This window comes from Elephas maximus, chromosome 1, assembly GCF_024166365.1.
Source record: "Elephas maximus indicus isolate mEleMax1 chromosome 1, mEleMax1 primary haplotype, whole genome shotgun sequence".
NCBI classification, from domain to species: Eukaryota; Metazoa; Chordata; class Mammalia; order Proboscidea; family Elephantidae; genus Elephas; species Elephas maximus.
In genome coordinates, this window is record NC_064819.1 from 201,297,118 (window position 1) to 201,322,481 (window position 25,364).

The 25,364-nt window shown below is 37.1% G+C and overlaps 1 protein-coding gene across 2 annotated transcripts in view; it reads right to left on the minus strand.

Moving 5' to 3' along the window:
• The window catches only part of MOXD1 (monooxygenase DBH like 1), a 118,165-nt gene that overhangs the window by 16,518 nt on the left and 76,283 nt on the right, over positions 1 to 25,364 (minus strand). For both annotated transcript variants that reach the window (XR_007519288.1, XM_049900946.1), the window contains exons 5-10: positions 23,884 to 24,063; positions 22,588 to 22,690; positions 18,357 to 18,523; positions 16,753 to 16,944; positions 15,117 to 15,176; positions 12,543 to 12,685 (exon numbers count right to left, since the gene is read on the minus strand). Coding sequence is in view for 1 of the 2 variants with exons in the window: in XM_049900946.1 (XP_049756903.1) it covers positions 12,543 to 12,685; positions 15,117 to 15,176; positions 16,753 to 16,944; positions 18,357 to 18,523; positions 22,588 to 22,690; positions 23,884 to 24,063 (845 nt within the window). In the remaining variant the exon portion in view is untranslated. The remainder of the gene's footprint in view (positions 1 to 12,542; positions 12,686 to 15,116; positions 15,177 to 16,752; positions 16,945 to 18,356; positions 18,524 to 22,587; positions 22,691 to 23,883; positions 24,064 to 25,364) is intronic.

A 25,364-nucleotide genomic window follows, 5' to 3' on the forward strand; every position in this document is an offset into this window, starting at 1 on the left:
GCAAAACCACTATACAAAAACTGCAAAAAAATTGTTGAGAGAAATTAAAGAACACTGAAATAAATAGAGATATACTATGTTTATGGATAAGAAGACTCGATAGTGTTAAGATGTCAGTTCTTTCGAATTGATCTAGAGATTCATAACAATTTCAATGAAATCTCAGCAGCCTTTTTTTAAAAGAAAGTGTCAAGTTGATTTTAAAATATATATGGAAATGGAAAGAACCTTGAATAGCTAAAACATTTTTAGAATAAGAAAACAATGACAAAGTTTGGGGACTTAGCAGCATACTCTCTTATTTCAAGTTTATTTCAAGTAATAAAGCGTGCATTAGAGTAAGGCTGAACATGCTGAGCAATGGAATAGAAAAGAGGGTTCAGAAATAGTCACTATATGGTCAACTAATTTTTAACAAAGATTCTAATGTAATTCAGTAGGAAAAGGACAGACTTCTTTCATCAAATGGTTCTTGAACAACTTGATAACCATAAAGAAATACAACAAACCTTTACATTTACCACACACCACAAATACAAATTAATTCAAAATGGATCATCAACCTAACTGTAAAAGCTAAAACAAAAATCTTAGGGAAAAAATAGGAGAAAATCTTCACAAGCTTAGATAGGAAAAATCTCTTAGACTATGTCTTTAGAAGGCATAAACCAAAAAATCAAACCAGGTACCACTGAGTTGACTCCAACTCTTGGTGACCACATGTGTGTCAGGGTAGAACTGTGTTCCATAGGACTTTCAGTGGCTAATATTTTAGAAGTTGATCACCAAGTCTTTCTTCTGAGGTGCCTCTGAGTGGACTCAAACCTCCGACATTTCTGTTAGCAGTTGAATGCATCAACCATTTGCACCACCCAGGGATTCTTTTTATTATATTAAAAGAAAAAAAAAATCTGTTGCTCTCAAGTTGATTCCAACTCAGTGACACTATAGGACAGAGTAGAACTGCCCCCACAGGGTTTCCAAGGAGCACTTGGTGGGTTTGAACTGCTGACCTTTTGGTTAGCAGCCATAGCTTTTAACCACTATGCCACCAGGGTTTCCTTTATTATATAAACCAAAAAAACCAAACCCAGTGCCGTCGAGTCGATTCCAACTCACAGCGACCCTATAAAAAAAAAAACTGCCCCATAGAGTTTCCAAGGAAGTACCTATTTAATATCCTTGATTTTGCCTCTTGGTCCACAGAGCCTAAAATATTTACTAGATGGCCCTTGGTAGAAAAAGTTTGCTAACTCCTGATCTGGGTAATGGAGAGAATCTTCACAAAAGTCATGCTTAAGTGCCATTTTCATAACTGCTAATTTCACAGCTCAGCGTAGAGGAAATGTGTGATTAACCACATTAGTTCAGATGCCTGGATATTCTTTTGCTGAATATGATTTTGAAAGGGTAAGTGTGTACATTCTTTAATTCAAATCAGAATCTAAAAGGTCCTTATCAGTCTTTCTCCATCAGTTACATTGATCTTTTTCCTTTTTAATAATATTTTATTGTGTTTTAGATGAAAGTTTAGACAGCAAATTAGATTCCCATTTAACAGTTTTCATACCAATTGTTCCGTGACATTGACTGCATTTTTCATAATGTGTTCGCATTCTCATTATTTCCATTCTTTTTGTTCTGTTTCCATTAATCTACCTTCCCTGCCCCTCCTCTGACCATTTAGTCTCATATAGCTGATTATTTAAAGGAGCACAGTACTCGAGGCTGATACTATTTATTTTATAAGCCAATCTATTATTTGGGTGAAAGGTGACCTCCAGGAGTAGCTGCAGTTCCAAGTTCAAAGGATATCTTAGGGCAACAGTTTCAGAGGTTCCTCTAGTCTCTACGGGTCTAGTAAATCTAAACCTTTTTTTAGAAATTTAAGTTTTGTTTACATTTTTCTCACATTCTATCGAGGACCTTCTATTGTGTCCCTGGTCAGAATGGCCGGTAGTGGTAGCTGGGCATCATCTAGTTTTTCTGGTTTCAGGCTAGATGAAGCCATAATTTTTATGGGCTATTAGACCTATGGATTACTGTGGTTTCTTCTTTGAGTCTTCGATTGCCTTCATTCTCTTTTGTTCAAGATAAGTAGGGACCAATATTTGTATCTTAGACAGCTGCTCACAGCTTTAAGACCCCAGAAGTTACATTGATCTTTGAAGCTGCCATTGCCAAAGCTGAGATTTATCACCTAAAAACACCTTAGCTTTACATTTAGTCGGATAATTGAAGAGACTAGCATACTTGACCCCATGCATCCATCAGCTTGTTACACTGTGGTGGCTTGCATGAAACAAAATGATAAAAGAAACTTCAGAAAACAGTTAAGAAGATAAAAATCGAGTCAGGCTGGGAGAAATTATTTGTAAACATATATATGACAAAGGACTTCCATCTAAAATATAAAGAACTCTTACAAAATATTTTTTTAAAAAAGATTACAACTCAATAATAAGAAAACGAGTAACTCAGAATCAAACAATGGACAAAAATTTGAATAGACAATTGCAAAGAGGACATGTATAAACAACCAGTATGCATATATAAAAAGAGTTAGTCACAGGGAAAAGGAAATTAAAACCTCAATGAGGTACCACTACATACCCATTAGAATGGAAGATCAGATAAAATTTAAAAGATTGAAAATACAATACCTTGGCAAGAATGTGGTGCCATAGGTACTGTTATACATTTCTGATGAGAATATAAAATGGTACGATCATTCTGAAAAACATTTTGGGAGTCTCAAAAAGTAAACAAACTTGGTATACAATCCACTGATTCTACCACTAGGGATTAACCCAAAGAAATTAAAACGTATGTTCATACAAAGACTAATACATGAATGTTCACAGCAACTCTCTGCATAGTAGCCATAACTGGAAACTACCCAAATGTCCTCAGACTGGCAAATCGATAAAGTGTGGTGTGTCCATACAAGGGAATAAGACTCAGCAATAAAAAAATGAATAGACTGCTGATACACACATATAGATGAATCTTAGAAACATATTCTTAGTAAAAGAATCCAGACACAGATTACATATGTTATAATCCCATCTATGTAAAATTCTAGAAAAGATCAAACTCATATATAATGACAGAAAGCAGATTTGCAGTTTCTTAGGACTGTGTGTAGAAATCAAGATTGTCTGTGAAGAGGCTGAAGAGGACTTTCTAGGGTGACAGAAAAATTCTCGATCTTGTTTGTTATACAGTTTAATAGCTGCACACATCTGATAAAACTCTTCTAGTAGTATACTTAAAATGAGTGCATTTTATTCTACGTAAAATATACCTCAAACAATTTGACCTGAAAAAAAAAAAAAAAAAACAGAAATAAAAATGTATCATAAACAAGCAGGCAAAGAACACAACATAATGCCACAAACTTTACAATCTAATCACTAAAGAAGGAAATTAGAGAACCTGAACCAATGTAGCACAACTCCTTATCCTCTTCACATTCCTCGACTGAGGGAATGAATGTCAGTTGTACACAGTAAAAGCGAGTCTCCCCGGTAGAAGAGAAGGCTCCAGGGCTGCACCACTTTTAACAGTATGATATAAAAAAAAAAAAAAAAAAATGATATAAGGCCTGGGAAATTCCCCCATGCAAAGGGATTCAGCCCCATTCAGTCAGAAAACTTCCTCAAACAGATATTTAATAAAATCCCAGAAAAAATCCATACATTCTAATATAGAGTAGAAAGTCTCATCCCTACCCCCAACAACCCTTTACCTTCAAAATACATAAAAGTGTATACACAAAATAATCCACCCAAACCTCAAACCTTGGTGTGGAGAGAAAGAGAACTGGTTTCAAATACGTTTGTAAGTTAGTCAAGAATGCACCTATACTGTATCGGAACAAAAAGAATTTTTGGATAGAAATCCCTCAACATATGGAAGAAATGACATAGCAATCCTGAAAACATAGGGGCAAAAAGGAAATTGTATCACTTTGCATGTAAAGAGACAGGAAAGCTGTCTAGAAGAAAATACAAACCAATTACACAGGAGAGAATTCCCACAAGTATTTTATGCTGTAAGACTAATAAGAATATGAATTCAGCTAAACAAGAGCACAGATATAAGATGGTAAAACAAGAGGTTGGCTCAATAGGGAGACTGCAAATCTAAGGAAATAAATTTATGACAAAATAAATTTAGCACCAAATAAATTAGAAACAGAAGCAGAATATTAAAACATTGAATTACAAAAGAAAATGCTTGAGAAATATCACAAGCAGATTAGAAAATTTTTTCATAGATATAATACAAGAAAATTTCCCTAAAATAAAGAGGTGAATACATGTTTGAAAGAACACTTTGTATTTCAGGGAAATTTGGTTCAGAATGCTCAACAATGAAATATGTTCAATTTAAATTATGAAACTTACAGGCAAACAAAGAATTATTCCATTTATACAGGAAGATATCCCAAAGGAAAAGCAGTGTAACTCCAAAATATTATACCCAGCCAAAATGCTGTTCAAGTATAAATGCAGGAATTCTCAAACATGAAAGAATTCAGTACTTAAAACACCCAGAAGCCCTTCTTGATTAAACAAATTACAGATAAAATCCTGATGAATTAAATTAAGGAATTCAAAAATGTAAAAATCATATGAAAATTAAATCTATTATTAAATCAATCATTAAATCTAATTAAATATAAAAGTTACATTAAATAATTGTGGGAATTATGGTTTCAGAAATAATGTTAACATTAAAAATCTTTAAATTATAAACAAATATAAATAATAAATATTTGAAAGTGGGAGAAAATGTGAAAGTATTAATGCTCTCATGTTTCATGATCTAAAATTGAAACATGTAGCTTAAAAAAATTGAGTCCAACTGTCTTAGTCATCTAGTGCTGCTACAGCAAAAATATAACAAGTGGATGGCTTTAGCAAAGACAAATTTATTCTCTCACAGTCTAGTAGTTTACAAATCCAAATTCAAGGTATCAGCTCCAGGGGACGGCTTTCTGTCTCTGTCAGCTCTGGAGGAAAATTCCTTGCCATCAATCTTCCCCTTGTCAAGGAGCTTCTCAGGCACAGGGACCCCAGGTCCAAAGGACGCGCTCTGCAGCTGCTGCTGCTTTCTTGGTGGTATGAGGTCCCCAACTCTCAGCTTGCTTCCCTTTCCTTTTTTGTCCCTTGAGAGATAAGAGGTGGTGCAGGCCACACTCCAGGGAAACTTCCTTTATATTGGATTAGGAATGTGACCTGGGTAAGGGCGTTACAATCCCACCCTAATCCTCTTTAATATAAAATTTAAAAAAACACTCATAGCGACCCTATAGGACAGAGTAGAACTGCCCCATAGAGTTTCCAAGGAGCGCCTGGCAGATTCGAACTGCTGACCTTTTGATTAGGAGCCATAGCACTTAACCACTATGCCACTGGATACTCATACTGCTGGATGAGCCCCCTCAGTGGGAAGGCACTCAAAATACACAGTGGCCACAACAATGGTCTCATGCATACCAACGATCACGAAGATGGTGCAGGACCGGGCAACATTTTATCTACTGTACATGCGGTCGCTGTGAGTCAGAGCTAACTTGATGGCAACTAACAATAATAACATTAGCAAAGTTTATTTCGAAGCAAGGTAATTTGAGTTGTTTGCTTTTGCCTTCTTTTAAAAAAACTTTTTCTACATTATCTGAATTCTTTATAATAAGTACATGTGATTTCTACATAATATAAAATAAAGTGACTTTTCCTGCAAAGCAAAGGAAAAAACAACTCCCATGATTCTTTTCCGGAAACAGAATAAATAACTCAGGAACTTTCCATCACACAAGCCTCAGTACGACTTCGTAGACAGTGTTGATGTGTGGTAGGGTAGAGAATCCACAATTTATCTAAACTCATTATCTATTCTGTTATCTGATCTTTGTGAGTTTTTCTGTTTTTCCTTAAGCCTTGCCAAATCTGCAGGGGGCAGAGAAAACCTGCATCCCCCAGAACAGACAATGAAACTGAAACAGAATGTGGTTGTCTTTATTTTCCTACCAACTCATCCTCTAATCACAGAATTGCTACAGAGTGTTTACAATAAAACATAGCACCTAATTACTCATTATATTAAAAACACAAGATAAAAGATTTTGGGTAACAGACTATGTTGTTGTTGTTGTTAGGTGCCGAAGAGTTGGTTCCGAATCATAGCGACCCTATGCACAACAGAACGAAACACTGCCCTGTCCTGCCCCATCCTTACAATCATTGTTATGCTTGAGCTTATTGTTGCAGCCACTGTGTCAATCCGCCTCATTGAGGGTCTTCCTCTTTTCTGCTGACCCTGTACTCTGCCAAGCATGATGTCCTTCTCCAGGCACTGATCCCTCCTGACAACATCTCCAAAGTATATAAGACGCAGTCTCGCCCTCCTTGCCTCTAAGGAGCATTCTGGACACACTTTTTCCAAGACAGATTTGTTCGTTCTTTTGGCAGTCCATGGTATATTCAATATTCTTCGTCAACACCACAACTCAAAGGAGTCAACTCTTCTTCGGTCTTCCTTATTCATTGTCCAGCTTTCACATGCATATGATGTGATTGAAAATACCATGGCTTGGGTCAGGCACACCTTAGCCTTCAGGGTGACATCTTTGCTCTTCAACACTTTGAAGAGGTCCTTTGCAGCAGATTTGCCCAATGCAACACGTCTTTTGATTTCTTGACTGCTGCTTCCATGGCTGTTGATTGGGGATCCAAGTAAAATGAAATCCTTGACAACTTCAATCTTTTCTCTGTTCATCATGATGTTGCTCACTGGTCCAGTTGTGAGGATTTTTGCTTTCTTTATGTTGAGGTGTAATACATACTCAAGGCTGTGGTCTTTGATCTTTGTTAGTGCTTCAAGTCTTTTTCACTTTCAGCAAGCAAGGTTGTGTCATCTGCATAATGCAGGTTGTTAATGAGTCTTCCTCCAATCCTGACGCCCCATTCTTCTTCATATAACGAGCACAATTAAGTGTTCTGGAATTCCCATTCTTCGCAGTGTTATCTATAGTTTATTATGATCCACGCAGTCAAATGCCTTTGCATAGTCAATAAAACACAGGTAAACATCCTTCTGGTAATCTCTGCTTTCAGCCAAGAACCATCTAACATCAGCAATGATATCCCTGGTTCCACGTCCTCTTCTGAAACCAGCCTGAATTTCTGGCAGTTCCCCATCAATATACTGCTGCAGCTGTTTTTGAATGATCTTCAGCAAAATTTTGCTTGCCATGTGATATTAATGATATTGTTCTATAATTTCCACTTTCGGTGGGATCACCTTTCTTGGGAATAGGCATAAATATGGGTCTCTTCCAGTCAGTTGGCCCAGGAAGCTGTCTTCCATATTTCTTGGCATAGATAAGTGAGCACCTCCAGCACTGCATCTGTTTCTTAAAACATCTCAATTGATATTCCATCAATTCCTGGAGACTTATTTTTTGCCAATGCCTTCATAGCAGCTTGGACTTCTTCCTTGAGTACCATCGGTTTCTGATCATATGCCACCTCTTGAAATGGCTGAATATCGACTCATTCTTTTTGGTATAATGACTCTTTGTATTCCTTCCATCTTCTTTTGATGCTTCCTACATCGTTTAATATTTTCCCCACGGAATCCTTCACTATTGCAGCTCGAGGCTTGAATTTTTTCTTCAGTTCTTTCAGCTTGAGAAACGCCGAGCGTGTTCTTCCCTTTTGGTTTTCCATCTCCAGCTCTTTGCACATGTCATTATAATACTTTGTCTTCTCGATCCACCCTTTGAAATCTTCTGTTCAGTTCTTTTACTTCATCAATTCTTCTTTTTGCTTTAGCTGCTCGACGCTCAAGAGCAAGTTTCAGGGTCTCCTCTGACATCCATCTTGGTCTTTTCTTTCTTTCCTGTCTTTTCAGTGACCTCTTTCTTTCTTCATGGATGATGTCCTTGATGTCATTCCACAACTCATCTGGTCTTTGGTCACTAGTGTTCAATGCATCAAATCTATCCTTGAGATGGTCTCTAAATTCAGGTGGGATATACTCAAGGTCATATTTTCGCTCTCATGGACTTGCTCTGATTTTCTTCAGTTTCACCTTGTGCTTGCATATGAGCAATTGATGGTCTGTTCCACAGTCAGCCCCTGGCCTTGTTCTGACTGATGATATTGAGCTTTTCCATCGTCTCTTTCCACAGATGTAGTCAATTTGATTTCTGTGTGTTCCACCTGGCGAGGTCCATGTGTATAGTCGCCGTTTATGTTGGTGAAAGAAGGTATTTGCAATGAAGAAGTCGTTGGTCTTGCAAAATTCTATCATTCGATCTCCGGCATTGTTTCTATCACCAAGGCCATATTTTCCAACTAGTGGACCTTCTTCTTTGTTTCCAACTTTTGCATTCCAATCGCCAGTAATTATCAATGCATCTTGATTGCATTTTCGATCAATTTCAGACTACAGCAGCTGATAAAAATCTTCTAGTTCTTCATCTTTGGCCCTAGTGGTTGGTACGTAAATTTGAATAATAGTTATATTAACTGGTCTTCCTTGTGGGCGTATGGATATTACCCAATCACTGAGAGCACTGTACTTCAGGATAGCTCTTGAAACGTTCTTTTTGATGATGAATGCAACACCATTCCTCTTCAAGTTGTCATTCCCAGCATAGTAGACTATATGATTGTCCAATTCAAAATGGCCAATACCAGTCCATTTCAGCTCACTAATGCCTAGGATATTGATGTTTATGCGTTCCATTTCAATTTTGACGATTTCCAATTTTCCTAGATTGATACTTTGTACATTCCAGGTTCCGATTATTAATGGATGTTTGCAGCTGTTTCTTCCCATTTTGAGTCATGCCACATCAGCAAATGAAGGTCCTGAAAGCTGGACTCCATCCACGTCATTAAGGTTGACTCTACTTTGAGGAGGCAGCTCTTCCCCACTCATCTTTTGAGTGCCTTCCAACCTGGGGGGCTCATCTTCCAGCGCTATATCAATGTTCTGCTGCTATTCATAGGTTTTCACTGGCTAATGCTTTTCAGAAGTAGACTGCCGGGTCCTTCTTCCTAGTCTGTCTTAGTCTGGAAGCTCAGCTGAAACCTGTCCTCCAGGGTGACCCTGCTGGTATCTGAATACTCGTGGCATAGTTTCCAGCATCACAGCAACACACAAGCCCCCACAGTACAACAACTGACAGACACATGGGGAAACAGACTATATGATATTCCTTTTCAGTATTGTACCCTGAAACCAAATTAGCAATATCCCTTTGAGCAAGAGAGAAAAAAGCATCCAAGCCATTTTCTCTCCTTCTGATCTTTTAGCCAGCACCTTGTTGGTTTGGCCTTCAACATCATTTATGTCACTGTGATGATGAACTAGGCTTGGAAGTCTGATTTAGAATTGAAACATGTATTTTAAAATAGAGGCTCTTTTTTCACTTGTAATTTTTGAAGAATAAATAAATTTAACCATGAAGTTAAATCGGTTTATGTGGGCAATGGCATCTCAAAACTGGCCTTGTTCTATGAAGCAATTCCCTCTCTTTCCAAATGATGAAAAACTCAACTTCCATATTTCCTGGGGCAGGCCAAAAGTTGGGACACTGTCAGGGCTTGTTAGGAAATGGGAGCTGAGCATTTGGGGAGGCTTCACACAGGTTAGAACACAAAAGATAATCACTGGGCCACAGAATGCACTTCATTCATTTCGTAAACATATGGCTTTGAATATCTGCTTTTCACATTTTCTAAAATTACTCTGGAATGGGAAAAGTTTCTATTCAATATATAAAAATTATGTCAAAAGAAAAAATGACAAAGTCTCAGTAAGGAATGATTTAATATTTACCAATATTTTCAAAACAAGACTACACCTTATTTTTCATAGAGTGACATTTTATCTGCCAAGTTTTTATTTAGTTGCACATGGAATTATTTACTCTTCGCATAAAGGCAGCAGAATATATTCATAAGTCAGGAGATCAGAATATAAACCCCTGCTTCCTCATTCATTATACACCGTGTGATGCTGAAGAATATTTTAATCTCTTACTATTTCACCCTCAGTAAAACTGGGATAGTGTGTCTTGCTCTACCTGTCACAATTGTGTAAAAGTAAATTAAAATGAAATCACCCACATGAAATACTTGGTAAACTACAAACTAACTTATATATGCCTTTTGCTATTCGTATTTTATTACTTTTTTATGTTTTTTGTTAGTCATTGGTTGTTTGGATAGGAACTCAGTAGAATGTATCTCCCAAAGGTAAGTTTAACTAAGAAAGCAGAGTGTTTTTACAATCCGTAATTTATAATTCATATTTATGCAAAAAAAAGTAGACAATATTTATGTTCTTCAGCATCTCATCTTCACATCCTCATGAACTGGCTTTTTAGTGTCCCCTTAAACACACTCCCTCAAAAATCTATGTGAGGCCGTTGACTAATTACATATGTCTCTTTCGTTTTGAAAAGTTACAATCTTTAGAAAATTCTTCCTTATGCTAAAACAGAATCTACTGTCCCTAAATTTCTACTAATCATCCTAATTCTTCTATCCAGTATTACTAAGAATAGACAAAATCATTTTTTTAACATTAGTTTTAATACATCCACAACAGAATTCTCAGTTTCTGCTTCAAACATGTTTCCCTAACGTTATTCATACATCACCATTGAGCCTTTATTTTTCTCTTTGCCTTATCACCTCCTCGAGATACAATCTGTCAAAAAGTCCTGTAGGTGCTTCCTTCAAAAGATAACCTGAACATAACCACTTTTCATCACCTCTAGTGCCACCATTTTGGCCCAAGGCTCCAGCACCTCTCAACAGGACCATCACAATAGTCTCCAGATCGATATTCTTTCCTATCTTGCCTTCCTAATGTCCTTTCTAAAACCCAGCAATCAATTGACTTTGTTTATACATAAATGCTTCTCTTTGCACTTAAAACCTGAAGTCCTTATCCTGCCTACAAAGTCCAACATGATCTGGTCTCATTTGCTCTCAAACCTCCTCACTTATTCTCTGCCTTACTTCACCACTCCGGCCCAACTCACCTTCTTGCTGTTTCTTGAACACGCTAGGTTCACACCCACATTAGTGCCACCACACTGGGTCTTCTATTGGAGAATATACTTATAGATCTTTCCAAAGACAGTTCCTCATGGTTTAGGTCTCCGCTCAAACACTGCATCCCCAGAAGGCCTCCACCACTCTATTGGAAGTGGCCACACACCACTTTCACTGTCTCCATTGTCTTCATAATATCTACCACTAACACTTTATATTTATACTTGTTTGTTTATTACCTCTCCCCCCTCTAGAATATAATCTCAAGGGGGCAGAAATAATATTTATCCTGTTTATTATTTTAGCTTCAGTGGTTCCTATAATATGTAATTGTGCTGAAAAAGTCAGCATAGCAGGCCTGAAACGGTCGATTCTGACTCATAGCGACCCTATAGAACAGAGTCCAACTGCCCCATAGGGTTTCCAAGGCGGTAAATCTTTATGGAAGCAGATTGCCACATCTTTCTCCCACAGAGCGACAGGTGGGTTCAAACCACTGACTTTTCAGTAGCAGTCAAGTGCTTAACCATGGCGCCACCAGGGCTCCTAGTGTTGCTATAACAGAAGTACAAATGAGTAGCTTTAACAAACAGAAATTTATTGTCTCACAGTTTAGAAGGCTAGAAGTTGGAATTCAGGCCGCCAGCTCTAGGGAAAGGCTTTCTGTCTGCTATGGGGGAAGGTCCTTGACTCTTCAGCTTCTGTTCCTGGGTTCCTTGGTGATCTTCATGTGGCCTGCCTCTATCTTGCCCCATTTCTGCTCTTTTATATCTTGAAAGAGATTGATTTAAAACACACCCTACCCTAATACTGCCTCATTAACATAACAAGGAAAACCCATTCCACAAGAGATCACAACCACAAGTATAGGAGTTAGGATTCGCAACACAAAACACAATCCCTAACACCAGCCAAGGTTCAACCTTGCAGGAGAACATTTAGATTGTCATGGTGCGTGCAGGCAGAGGATGCCTATGTGACCAGCTTCCAATGGCTTCTCAGGGTGCTGAGGTTTTAATGAGAGTCCCCAGCAGATAAACTGCATACGTGCTGTCACAATTAGATGCTGGTGGAATTAAGCATGTCCTGTGTGATTCCACTAGGAGAAGACTATTGGAAGCTGGCACCTACTTTCCTCTGGGCTTTGCCCTGTGTGCCTATTTCTTTGGTTGATTTTGCTTTGTATCCTTTCATCTTAATAAACATTAGCCATGAGTACAACTATGTGCTGAGCGCTGTAAGTCCTCCAGCAAGTCACCAAACCTGGGGTGGCCTTGGGCACCTAGGACACAGCAACTAAGAAACTTATTTCATTTCCCCAAGTTCAAAATAATTGAATGGAATAGCATATATAAAAGAATCCCATAGCATGGTAATGAATCAGATATAAAAATAAAGCCCATCCTTCTCTGAAGTATATTACCCATACCAGGAAATCCATTTACTACTTACGTGACTGGTCTGTAGATCTCCCTAACGCCAATGAACTGAAGTTGTTCCATAATATCTGGAATACTTGCACACCGAGTAAGATTAATTCTTGGGTAATAAAGAAGGTAGGAGAGACACATTTCATTCCTGGTGCTTAGTCCTCCCTGAAATTGGAGATATTTTATGTAGAAAACTATATGCTCTATCAGCTGTGACACTTACAACACCCAAGCCACTAATGTTACACTGTTTCTTCCAACGTTGAAACATAATAAATCTTAAAGCTAAAGAGTAATAATCCAAATGGCAATTTGCCTTTCAAGAAAGTAGTGACACATTTAACAATTAATAGAATTATTTCCATCTCTAAAAAGTTGCCTTTGTTAATTAACCTAATAATCTCTTTAAGGTTCTACTTATAGGATGTAAAATTCTCACCACGGTGAACACTTCATTGGTTCACGGGGATGTTTGGTTAACGTGATACCAATCAGTATGACAGAATTTTTGCCTTCATTTCACTGAGTGTTCTATAAACTTATCATCATGTACGTAAACATCAGTACTACATACTGTAGGGGGCACAGATTTCACATTTTGAATATAAGCAAATTAATTATCTACTAAAATTAATTACCATAGCTTTAATAAGCCTTAATATGCAGTAGCTCATTTCCCACCTTGTTTTTCTTTTATACAATGTATTTCCTATTCTTAAGAAGCCCTGATGGCACAGTTTTCACGTTCTTGGCTGCTAAACTATAGGGTCAATGTTTTGAGCCCACCACTTCCTCCATTCTGTAGGCGAAAAATGTGGCAGTCTGCTTTCATAAAGACTGAAGCCTTGGAAACCCTATGAGTCAGTTCTACTCTGTCCTATTGGGTCACTATGAGTTGGAATCCACTTGACGGCAACAGGTTTGGGTTACTGCCTATCCTTATACCTTTGCTCTTTCATGTAGATTTTAGGATCAACTTGCTCCATGTGAAAGCAAAAACTGTAGAATTTTTAGAAAATAAAAGATAGCAAAAAATCTTTGTAACTTTGTGCAGGTGGAGATTTCCTAGGTAGGATACCAAAAGTCCAAATCATAAATCTCTTGGATTTTTTTTTACGGAATTACATGAAATTTATAAATTAATTTGAATAGAAAGAATGTTTTTATCTTACTGAGCTTTCTGATCCATGTACATTAAAATCTCTCAATAGAAACTTATGATTTATTTCCACAGAGATCGAACACATCTTATGTTAGATTTTATTTCTATATAACTTACCATTTTAAGTCATATTTCCTTGCAGACAGTTGCTTGAGCACTAAAATACAATTCATTTTATATTTTACCAATTCTGGCAAGAGGTTTGAGGCAGAAAAATCACTGTATCTGTGAATAACGTGTTTGATTCTTCCTCTACGATCCTCTATCTCCTTTTTTTCCTTTTCCAGCAAAATGCTGAATGGAAGCAGTATTAATATTCTTCTCTCTTTCCAGATTTTTAAGAAATGTTTCTAATATGTCATTAAGGTTGATATTTTTCTACAGATTTCTTATAGCTAGGCTGCATCTGATTAAGGCAATTCCCTTCTATTCTTGGTTTGTTAAATGTCTTTTTTTTTATGAATGACTTAAATTTATGAATGCCTTTTCTACCATTAGTGAAATGATCATATGTCTTCTTCCTTTAATCTCTTAATGTAGAATGAAGTTAATATATTTTCTAATTTAAGCCAATTTTTCATTCCTTAGTTAAACCAAAATTATTCCTAACAGTACATTTTTATATATAATCTTTTTTATACAAAAGATATTTCCATTTAGTGCATGTAACTGGTTTCTCTCATACTGTCCTCATTAAGTTTTATTATTAAGATTATGTCAGCTGCATAAAATAGAGTTGGTGGGAGGTGTTCTCTTTTTGGGTCCTCTGGAAGAAATTGGGTGAGGCATGAATTATTTCTTGAATATTTGGTAGAACTCCCCGTTAAATCTGTTGGCACGAGATTTCTCTTTGAGTCACATGCCCCAAGATCAAGGAAACAGAAATTCTTCCTTTTGAAGTCCTGATTTGTCTGATTAAGTCCAGACTCAAGTAGATACTCATTTAATGACCATAAGTCTCTTATTAACAATATTTGGTTAGGAGAAGATGAGAAAACAAAGGATAACTTTTCATAAAAGGGTCAATAAATTATATCACATATATTATCATAGTATCATTAAACCAAAACCAAACCCATTGCCATTGAGTCGATTCTGACCAAAAGCAACTCTATAGGGCAGAGTAGAACTGCCCTATAGGGTTTCCAAGGAGCACGTGGTGGATTTGAACCGCCAACCTTTTGGTTAGCAGCCATAACTCTTAACGGCTACACCACCAGGGTTTGCACATAGTATCATCAGTTAATATTACCTCTGATAAAAAGCTAAAACATCTCTGATTTTACTTTTATAATACTTCATGCTCAAGACTTTCATGAATTTTATTTCCAAATGGGAATACTGTTTTACTCTTTTTTTTTATTCTTCTAAAATCAAAGTTTATTCCTCTCTCCTCAGAAATGAATATTAATAATAATAATAATAGTTTCTTACCCAAGTCATTCGTGCTCTATCTTTTGTGTTGTAGCGACACTCAGTAATTAGGTTATCTCCCTAAAACATAAAAGTAAAAGCTTTCAGATTGAAGCTTTATGCTTCAATATGCTATAATAACCCAGCTAACAAACAAGGTTCTCTGTGTTCAGGCCAGACACTGTCACTTACTAGCTGCATGGCCTTAAATAAGGACCTGAACCACATGGGAACAATTTGTTCATCTAAATAATGATGAAAATAGCACTTATTTTTCACCTTTATTGTGAGGAGATTAAATGATACAAAGCATGCTTAGTCTTCAGCACAGATTAAGTGCTTAAAAAGTGTTACCATAGATACTACTGTGTTTACTTCATTTGAAGGTTTTTAACCATGTCTTTGTTTCCTTACAACTGAATTGTGAGGTAAATTAATAGTAATTTGTTTTTCTAGTGCCTTCCAACCTTTTAAACATTACAGTATGAGCAGAAAATAATATGTTTATGGATCACCACTCAGGTAAATGGAGGAGGCTTCTCATGGGCTAGAGGCAGCCAGCCGTGGGTACTAGCTTCCCTAGTACACCTGCTCCCTGCCTGGCTCTCAGAGGGCCCCAAGATCAGTACCTTAATGCACATATACCCTACTTGTGGCATACCAGTTAGGAAACCCTGAGATAACACCATAAAGTTGGTTGGGAAGCCCCAAGATAACACAATACAAGAGAGTATAGCCATTAAGAATCTTGAAGGATCATCTTTCCACTCTTAGGGTGTGTTCAAAGAATTTCTGAAAGGAATACAGGCCCAGAGCTGTGGATTTAAGGGATAGTCATTAGAAAAAAAGAGGGACCCCTCCTCTTTCTAACCTTCTTTTGCTTTTTCGCCTTCTCACTTAGTATCATATTATGCTGTGCCTTCTCCCTGAGAGCTCATCCCATTTACACATCCCCATCCTCAGCACCATGTAGAAAAGATATTGATATTACTCTCATTTCATAAATAGTGTGAGAATTCTATACATTTAGGAATGGAATAAGGGTAGAAAATTACATGACAATTGAGCCTGTATTATTATGCAATAAAAAAATTTTACAAAATAAAGAATCATAAAATTAAAAAAAAAAATTATCCTCACAAGGCATAAGACCCTTCTATCTTTGCACCATAAACATAAGTATTGTTGCAAGTTGGATTACACGGCACGGTGTAATTAGCTAAGTCAGAATACCTTCATCAAATGAAACAATTATCATTATATTCATTTTGACTGAAATGAAACTTCTAAAAATTATTCTATCTATTCAAGATGGCATAAGAAAACATCTGATTCTATTACCTCAACTGCAACCCAAAAGATTCCTAACTGGAAAGTCAAATCTGAAAACAATAACATTTTGTGCTCAGAATCTGAGTTCATTTTTAAAATCAACAAGTTGAACTGCCCCTGGGAACATTAAGATAAATGAGTTTCAAGTCTGGAAAACGGATCAAACACATTCCAACTGGGTTGTGCAACACCCACAGCGGGTGGCTTTAAAAATATGGATACAATGAGCCATTAATTTCACTAGTAGAAACCTTACTAAATCTCAGCAAATAAAAGTCTCATGACGATCCTAACATTCAGTGAAAAAGAACAAAAACATTCATACTGGTAAGATTGTTCGCTCTTCCTTTAGATACTGAAACTCCTGGAAATTGAAGTCAAAATCATCATCATAAGCGAGTAATTTCATCTCCTCCCCTTTCCGAAAATGACGCAACCTGATTCCTCTGCCCGCCAGGTGAGCGTGGAGGAGAACTGCGAACACGTGGATCCCACTTGGCTTTTCAGCTTCCAGAGCCTGCGGGGGACACAGAGGAAGACCTGATTAGCCCAAACAAGTCATGTTCAGACAGTTTGTGTTTGAAGGTACTTGGAGGGACAACTGAGAAGAGTAGCTAAGAAATCTGAGTAAATGCGCAACATTTTAATTTGGCTTTTTCATGACTTATCCCTAACAACATGGTCTTTGTGATGCAATATTTGGCAGGAGAAAAGAAAGGGAACTAATGCTTCCTGAGGTCCCTCTCCTAAATCTTATCTTTCTTTTTCCTTCTTTTAGAAGATAAAGGGGTAGTCAAAACTTCTAGTGAAAAGATTTCAATATGTTACTAACCTGCACATCCCAATTCTTAAAGGGACAAACTATTCTCACTTTTCCAGATGAGAAAACAAGAGGGTCTGAGAAAATAAGTGAATTGCCCCTGGTCCCACAGCTAGAACATACTGTCATGGCAATTTGAATCATGGTCTAAATAACTCAGGAGAATATTATCTTTCTAATTCACCAGCCTGCCATACTGTCCACAGCCACAGGATAATGTAGCCCATAAAGAATATGAGCCATGGAAAAAAGCTATCAATAGAAGCAATCATTATTAAATACTTATATATGGTTTTCTCTTATCCAATTTATATTTTTGTTATTAGCTATTCTTGCTCTTTGGTTAAAGAAGGGAACTGTAAAGCAGGGCAAAAAAGGAAAAAATATATTAAAATGAATGAAGGAAAAATGAATATGAATAAAAGGTAAAAGAAAAAAAAAGAAGAGGAGGCAACACAAAGGTGGAAATTGTAAAAGATAAAGTGCCCGATATGAAATAAACCAAGGAGTAAGGACTAGGAAGAAAAACACCCTGGAAGTTATTCTTCTCTTCAGAATTCCACTCCCTGGTGGCACAATGGTTAAGCGCTGGGATGCTAAGCAAAATGTCAGAGGTTCAAACCCACAAGCCACTATGTGGGAGAAAAGACCAGGCAATCTGCTCCCATAAAGATTCTAAAACCAAAAAGCAAACCCGTTGCCATAGAGTCAATTCCGATTCATAGCAATCCTATAGGACAAAGAAGAACTGCCCCATAGGGTTTCCAAGGAGTGGCTGGTGGATTCGAACTGCCAGCCTTTTGGTTAGCAGCTAAGCTCTTAACCACTGCACCAACAGGACTCTTCCCTATAAAGATTACAGCCTAGGAAACCCTACAGAGCAATTCTACTCAATCCTATATGGTCTTACTTGACTCAACAGCACATAACAACAACTACAGCCTTCAATTTTTAAAAAGGCAATCAAAGGTCCTACTAAAATTTTAATGGGTTCACAATGTGATGACCAGAACGGGATCAATAATTAACAAGCATGAAGTTTTTACAATACAGTTTCTAAGAACATCAATGTATCTGTAAATAGCAACTCAGACTCAGAAGCTGCCTACCTCTTCTAGGCACTCCAGAGTACAGTGACCCTCAGATCGGAACTCAGGCATCCCTGGAGGTATGGTATGGAAGAGGCTTACCCAGAGGCCAGCCTCGATCACCCCAGCATCGTATTTCCTTATATCAGTTGTATGAAGTAACCTCAGTCCTGAATTATCTATTAATCCTGGAACAAGAGCACATAAGTAAAATTGAATTTGAGTTCTTAAAAAAAGTTCTGCATATTCAGTTGAAATGGGCTCATTAATTTTCCTTAAAATCTCACAATGCAAAGGAAGAAAATCAGAGATTAACTGGTGACAACATTCAGCTTCACAAACATACTGTCCACAACCACTTTGGACTTACACGGCACACTACGGGAGAAATGTTTGTTATCCAGCTGATACATTCCACTATTCTCTCACATGGCAAAATGAAAATTCTAAAACCACTTATTAGGATATAGAATAACTTAGCAAAAGTTTTATATTGTTCGGAGGCAAAGTTCAATTATATTTACTTAGAGGTGAAAGTCCTTTGGTCTAGAAGTTATCTGTTGATGGAGAAAAGCACTAAAGGTTAACTTTCTCTTTTTATACTTTATCACCATTCTCCAGTCACCCAAAAAACAGTTATTCAATAAACAGTTATTAAGAATCTATGATGTGTGCAGCACTATACTAAGCTCTGTGGAGATTAGAAATAAATAAGACACACTCCTTGCTGTCACCAAAGCTATCATAAGGAAGAGACTATGAGTCTCAATCACTTCATTAATCTATTGAACTAACTGAAATTAACTGACTCCCTTCTGCAGTGATTTACCTACCTGCGACTACCAAATTGATGCTTTCCCCTTTTTGCTTTTTCATCTTCTTTAAATTGATCCACTTAATCTGCTGATCGTTAATCCTTCTTTGTTAAACACCAAGTCTTTATACTAGTTCTCATTTAATATTATACATCCCACAAATTTATGCACGCACACATACTTAGAAAATATTCATTACCAGAATGCTGAATTGAACTATCCCAATAATTATCCTAGGAAATCTGTATCTCTCGACCTCTTTAATAGCTTTGAAAAAATGCAAGCTTCTTCTGCTTAGTGCTTCGTTATTATGAACATACATTAATTATTTGTTGTTGACTTGGGTTTGTTCAGATCTTTAGGGTCACCATGAGGAAGTACTGTGATGATTAAAAACACCGGTTCTGGAGCTGACTTTCCCGGCTTCAAATGCCAGCTCTGCTGCTTACTAGGTGTAAGACCTTGGAAAAGTTACTTAATCCTTCTGTGCTTCAGTTTCTCAATCTGTAAAATGGCCTTAATAGCAGTAGGAATAACTCATAAAATTGACATGAGGCTTAAATGCAAAGCATTCAGAACAGTGTTTGGCACAAATTAAGTACTCAATAAATGGCAGCTAGTCCAAAGAAAAAAAAAAATTTTTTTTTTTTTTTAGTCCAAAGCATCTTCAGGTTAAAGAGTATGTCTTTTCATCTTTGTATGTCTAGTGTCTGGTGGTCAGGCACATACCAGGGACTCATTCTTTTGTTAAATAAATCATGAAAATCAATTCTTATTTTATATTATCACCAATGCACATATGAATGCACATTACAATGGGGACTGTCTGTCCTAACTCTAGAATATTCTTTGGACATATCTTGGACAATTTTGTTTTGTGTTTTATATTTCTTTTAACCTGCCTCCTTATTATAACAGATGGGGTAAAAGTTAAGGAAGAATTCCAGTTGGGTCCTCCTGTAGTTAGGTTCATTCATCGCATTACCTGTTTGGACCACTAATACGTTATCTAGTGAAACAAAGTAATAATTTACTAAGTAAATAAAAAGTGCTTATTAAAAAGAACATTTCTAGTAATCCAAATCCACATGTTTTTGGAGGTAAAATTAACATAACTCTAAGACTGTTTTCTAATTATGAATATGAATAAAAACAGTACTAAAATCTTGAGTTCTATATTAACCTATTCGCAGAATAAGCTTACATTCCATTTTTGCATTGAAACATCATGTGAAAGTGAACTTGACTGAAAACCGACAGGCAAATCTATCAAATATTCCACCTTTACAATACTTTATAAAAGAAGTGATTCATGTTGAATTTCTAATTGCAGAATTATTACACATTATATAGAACACTATGGAAACCCTGGTGGCCTGGTGGCATAGTGGTTAAGTGCTACAGCTGCTAACCAAAAGGTCGGCAGTTTGAATCCACCAGGTGCTCCTTGGAAAGTGTGTGGGGTAGTTCTACTCCATCCTATAGGGTCGCTATGAGTCGGAATAGATTCGACAGCAACGGTTTTGGTTTTATATAGAACATTCCTTTTATGAATAATATAAAATTAAAAATGTAAAAATTTTTAAGAATAAAATTTGCAATATAAACATAGGACATTCAAGAGTCTTTCTCATTATTATTACAAACAATTTTTATAGACAAATATATTTTCATGGATATGTAGCCTTTAGAATTGGTAATAGGTTTTTTTGAAAGTATTTTTTTGGTTTTATGAAAGTTTTTAACTTTAATTCTTATAGATTCAAGGTTCAGAGTAAGGGACATGACTTATGGGTGAAAAATTAAAGTGAATTCAGAGAAAGTATCTTGTGTGAATCACTTTGGGCAGTTAAAGCAATTTATTAGCTTGTTAATAAGCACAATTATCTTGGAAATTACTTTTAATTTAGAGAAACATTACTGCTGAAAAATCTCACAACGTTACCCCTCCTTACAATCTATTTTCCATCCGGCAGTAGTCGGAGTAGTTTTTTCAAAATACGAATCTCAATATTTGACTCCACCGCATCAAACTCTTCAATCACTTCCCATTGCCTTTAAGATAAAGACCAAAATGTTTACCATGGCCTACAAGAACTTAGATGGTCTGGTGTTGCCTTGATCTCCCAGCTCATCAGCTCCTTTCTTCATCTCTACCCTAGCACATCCAGTCACCCAGATGAATAGTTTGCTTCCTGGAGGAAACCTTTCTGCCCCCACTCCCCAGCCTACACATATGTTTATAGCTATATTAGCTCACCAATGTCTCACAGTGTCAGGCACCTCTCCTTGGGACCAATTAGAATATATATAAATTTATATTAATTGGTCTGATTATTTGGTTGTTTCTCTTTCCTGCTAGACTATAATATCCACGAGAGTGGGGGCAGTGTCCCTTTTTATATTCAAGCACAGGCCTGGCATATAGCTGGTTCTCAGTGTTTACTGAATAACTGCATAAATCAATGCAAAATAATAACTGAGTTACTTCTTCTTACAATTCCATACTGAAGCTATCATTTTGGGGGTTTTAGAATTTTACATAAGTAATCTTAAATATCAAATGTACAAACTTCTATCCCTTCTCTCCAATATTATATTACACAGTGTCATTGCATAAATATTTCTTGAGTATATTTAGAGTTTGCCCATCACACAACAAAATGCTTAGTACTTTTTAATGTGATGAATAGTAGTATTTTCATATGTTGAGTTAGAAAATATTCTATAAGCCCTAGATATTTAGGATAAATTTATAACCCCCTCCCCAAAAAATCCATTATACAGGTCCTGGTAAGTAGCAGGCAAATGTGTTCTAAGATTCGTGACAGCACATGCTCACGTGCCTGGTTGGCTTTGGTTAATGTCTGTCGTCTAGGTGTAATTATTAACAGCATCCTTTTTCACTCTAAAAAGTATCTTAATTTGGATGATAAATGTGTAAACTAACTCTACTATCCACCACCCTTCTGTCAGTTTGTCTTACCGTGGTGATTTGCATGCTGGAAGCTACAAGACTGGTGTTTCAAATACCGGCAGGTTTAGCCATGGTGAACAAGTTTCATCAGTTTTCAGTCTAAGAAATACTAGAAAGGAAAGTCTGGTGACATGCTTCCAAAAATCAGCCAGTGAAAACCATATGGGTCACAACAGAATATTTTCCAATACCGTGTTGGAAAATGAGCCTCCTAGAATGGAAGGCACTCAAAATACACAGTGGCCACAACTACGAACTCGAGCATACCAATGATCGCGACAGCGGCGTAAGGCTGGACAATGTTTTGTTCTGTTGCACATGAGCTTGTGATGAGTTGGAGCCAACTCCATGGCAACAACAACAACACTAGCATAGGCTGCTATTTCGTTTCAAGTCCATTAACACAAGAGTTACAAAACATTTCAAAAGCATGGATGAAATATAAGAAGAGTACACTCACCTTCCTTATAAGTTGGGTTGTCGTAATGGACCTCCAGGAGCACATAGTGAGGGTCTAACGGAGTACCAAGGGATAAGCCAACATGAGGTGGATAGGAAAAGCCCTAAATGTGGAGAATTGCATTAGTCAGTGTCCTATAAAAGTCCTAAGGGCTTTACTCCACTCAAAACTCAACCATTCTCAAAGGTATTTCAACATTCTGGAACTCCATTAATCTATAATTGATCAAATAAAATGGCTTAAAGAAAAAATCACCTCCTTAAAAAATGGAAATAAGCCACTTTCACATTAAAGGTAGTGTATATAGCTTTACTTATAGGTACAGGTAGTCCCTGACCTAAAATATATCCGAGTTATGACAAACTGCACTTAACGACTGTCAGTGTATCTAGAACATTGCATTTTCCTGGGAAGAAGTTACAGGAAAAAGCATGCAGGGGATATGGAAAAAATTACTGAGTTATGTGAACACACTCCAAGCATCTGATCAAGATAATATGATGGAAAAGATCATTCACATAGCAAGAACACTGAATTTAGAACTTGGTATCGTCAATGTGGAACAACTCATAAATCACGAAGAGGGGGAATTGACAGATCGGGACTTAACAGATTTTGAAGAGGAAAGAAATGCTGAAGAAAAAAGAAATAATGAGGAAGAAGGAGAGAAGTTGTCAAAAATTTTTACAGAGAAAGCATTAGCTGGGTTTTTTTAAACTAAATCACGGGCTTCAGTTGCTTGAAAACATGGACCCAAATGCTGAACACTTTGCTAAAGTCAGTGGGCAGATTCAAGAAACAGTGGATGTTACTGCAAAACGTAGAAAGAAAAAAAGAGAAGGACGGTACAGACAACTCTCACTAATTTTCTGACTAAAAATGCCACCTCCATTCCCAGGAATAATCCAGATGACCCAGAACCTTTCACAAGTGGAGTTACTACCACAACTGACAAAATGCCAATGTTGTCCAACTCTTCCTCATTGTTGGAGTAAATTTTTATGATTTGCATATTTTTATGGTTGTATGTATGCATTAAAATATATCTGTAAGTTTACATGTAATGTTTTCAACCCCCAAAGACAAAGATTGGATTTATAAACATACCGATAATAAAAGACAATAATAATAATAAAAAAAAAAGGTATTCAACTTATGTCAGAATCGACTTAAAATGGAGTTGTCAGAACAAAACCCTGTTTTAAGTCAGGGACTACCTGTATTCAAATCACATTTGGGGCGGTGGCGGGGCATGGACAATTAATTGTGTTACATCACAGTAACCACTAGCCCCACCTCTCCACCAATGGCCCAGGCAAAAATAACAGTCTCGCAGGTGAGGAAGGCATCAGGCATGTTCGGGTGGTAGCACTCGTGGCCGTAGTCCAGGACACTGTCGTTGAAGCTGCTGCTGCACTGATACAGCAGGATGTGATGGACCAGGCTCTCGTGGCCTCTCTGTATCACTGGCTCAACCTAGGCAAGCACAAACAAGAGGACGGATGTGATACAGAAACCATCCCACAACATCCTACGAGGAGCATGAAACTTGCAAAAATGATTATTAAAGGATTATTACCCTTTATCATTTTTCAAAGTAGTTTTTAAAGAAATATTCTTTTCAATTATGTAAAATTTATGTGCTTCAGATGTAATTTGTTCTGGAGATGATGACAATGATGATGATGACGACAGGGACAACGATGAAGAAAACTATTTACTGCAAGAATCATAGGACTTTACTAATCTGTTGTTTTTTTTATTTAAATTTTGTTTCCTTTACTCATTCCTCACAACAAGTGTTTCAAAATGTGATTGCTCTCTCCCAGGGTTCACTCTCTCTCAGTCTCCCTCTCTCCCACCTCACAATGTTGTTGTCTTTACTCACACCAGCTGAAGGTGACAGACCATGTCTCATTCATTTTTATATACCTTATGCTGAGCATAACGCTAGGCTCAAAGTAGGCCACAATAATGGATATTTTTATTTTAGTGATTAAGACTGAGCTCTAATAACAATTTTACTATTAGAATTTGAGGGAGGTCAAAAAAAAAAAAAAAACACTAACATTGTGCTCCTGTGACACTGCTCTAATTAGCAAAGGCAAACTAAACCCAGTTAAAATCTAATGGGCCATGAATTGGACCTGATATTAAAAAGCATTATCCATGTGAACGTGCTCCTTCCATTGTCTCCTCTGTCATTCCCTTCATAACACCTGCCCACTTCAGTCCAGGAACCTGGGCACCGACTGAGAATGACCTAAGCACATCCTAACATGCTAAACCAAAAAAAACAAACCCACTGCAGTTCAATCGATTCCAACTGCTGGCTACCCCATGTGTTACACACTAGAACCGCTCTATAGGTTTTCTTGACTATAATCTTTACAGAAGCAGATCATCAGGACTTTCTTCCGCAGTGCTGCTGGGTGGGTTTGAACCACCAACCTTTAGGTTAATAGTCAAGCACAAACCATTTGCATTACTCAGTGACATTCTGATATCCCAGAGATCTTTATATCCAGAGGAAACGGGAGCTGCATGCTTAGCCTAATTGGGCTGTAGGTGGTGGCATCAGTTACAGGGTTCTTTGAATCTTCTGTTCAACTGGTGAAGAAGCCCTGGTGGTCCCCTAAATTTCCAAGAGTTCAGCTGCCTTAGAGTTCATCAACACTCTGGTTTTTGGTCCTAACTACACAAATATGGACACTGCTTTTGGAAACCCTTGCTGTGCTCTCGAGTTTAGACATACATGTTAAGAAGTATTTTCAGTT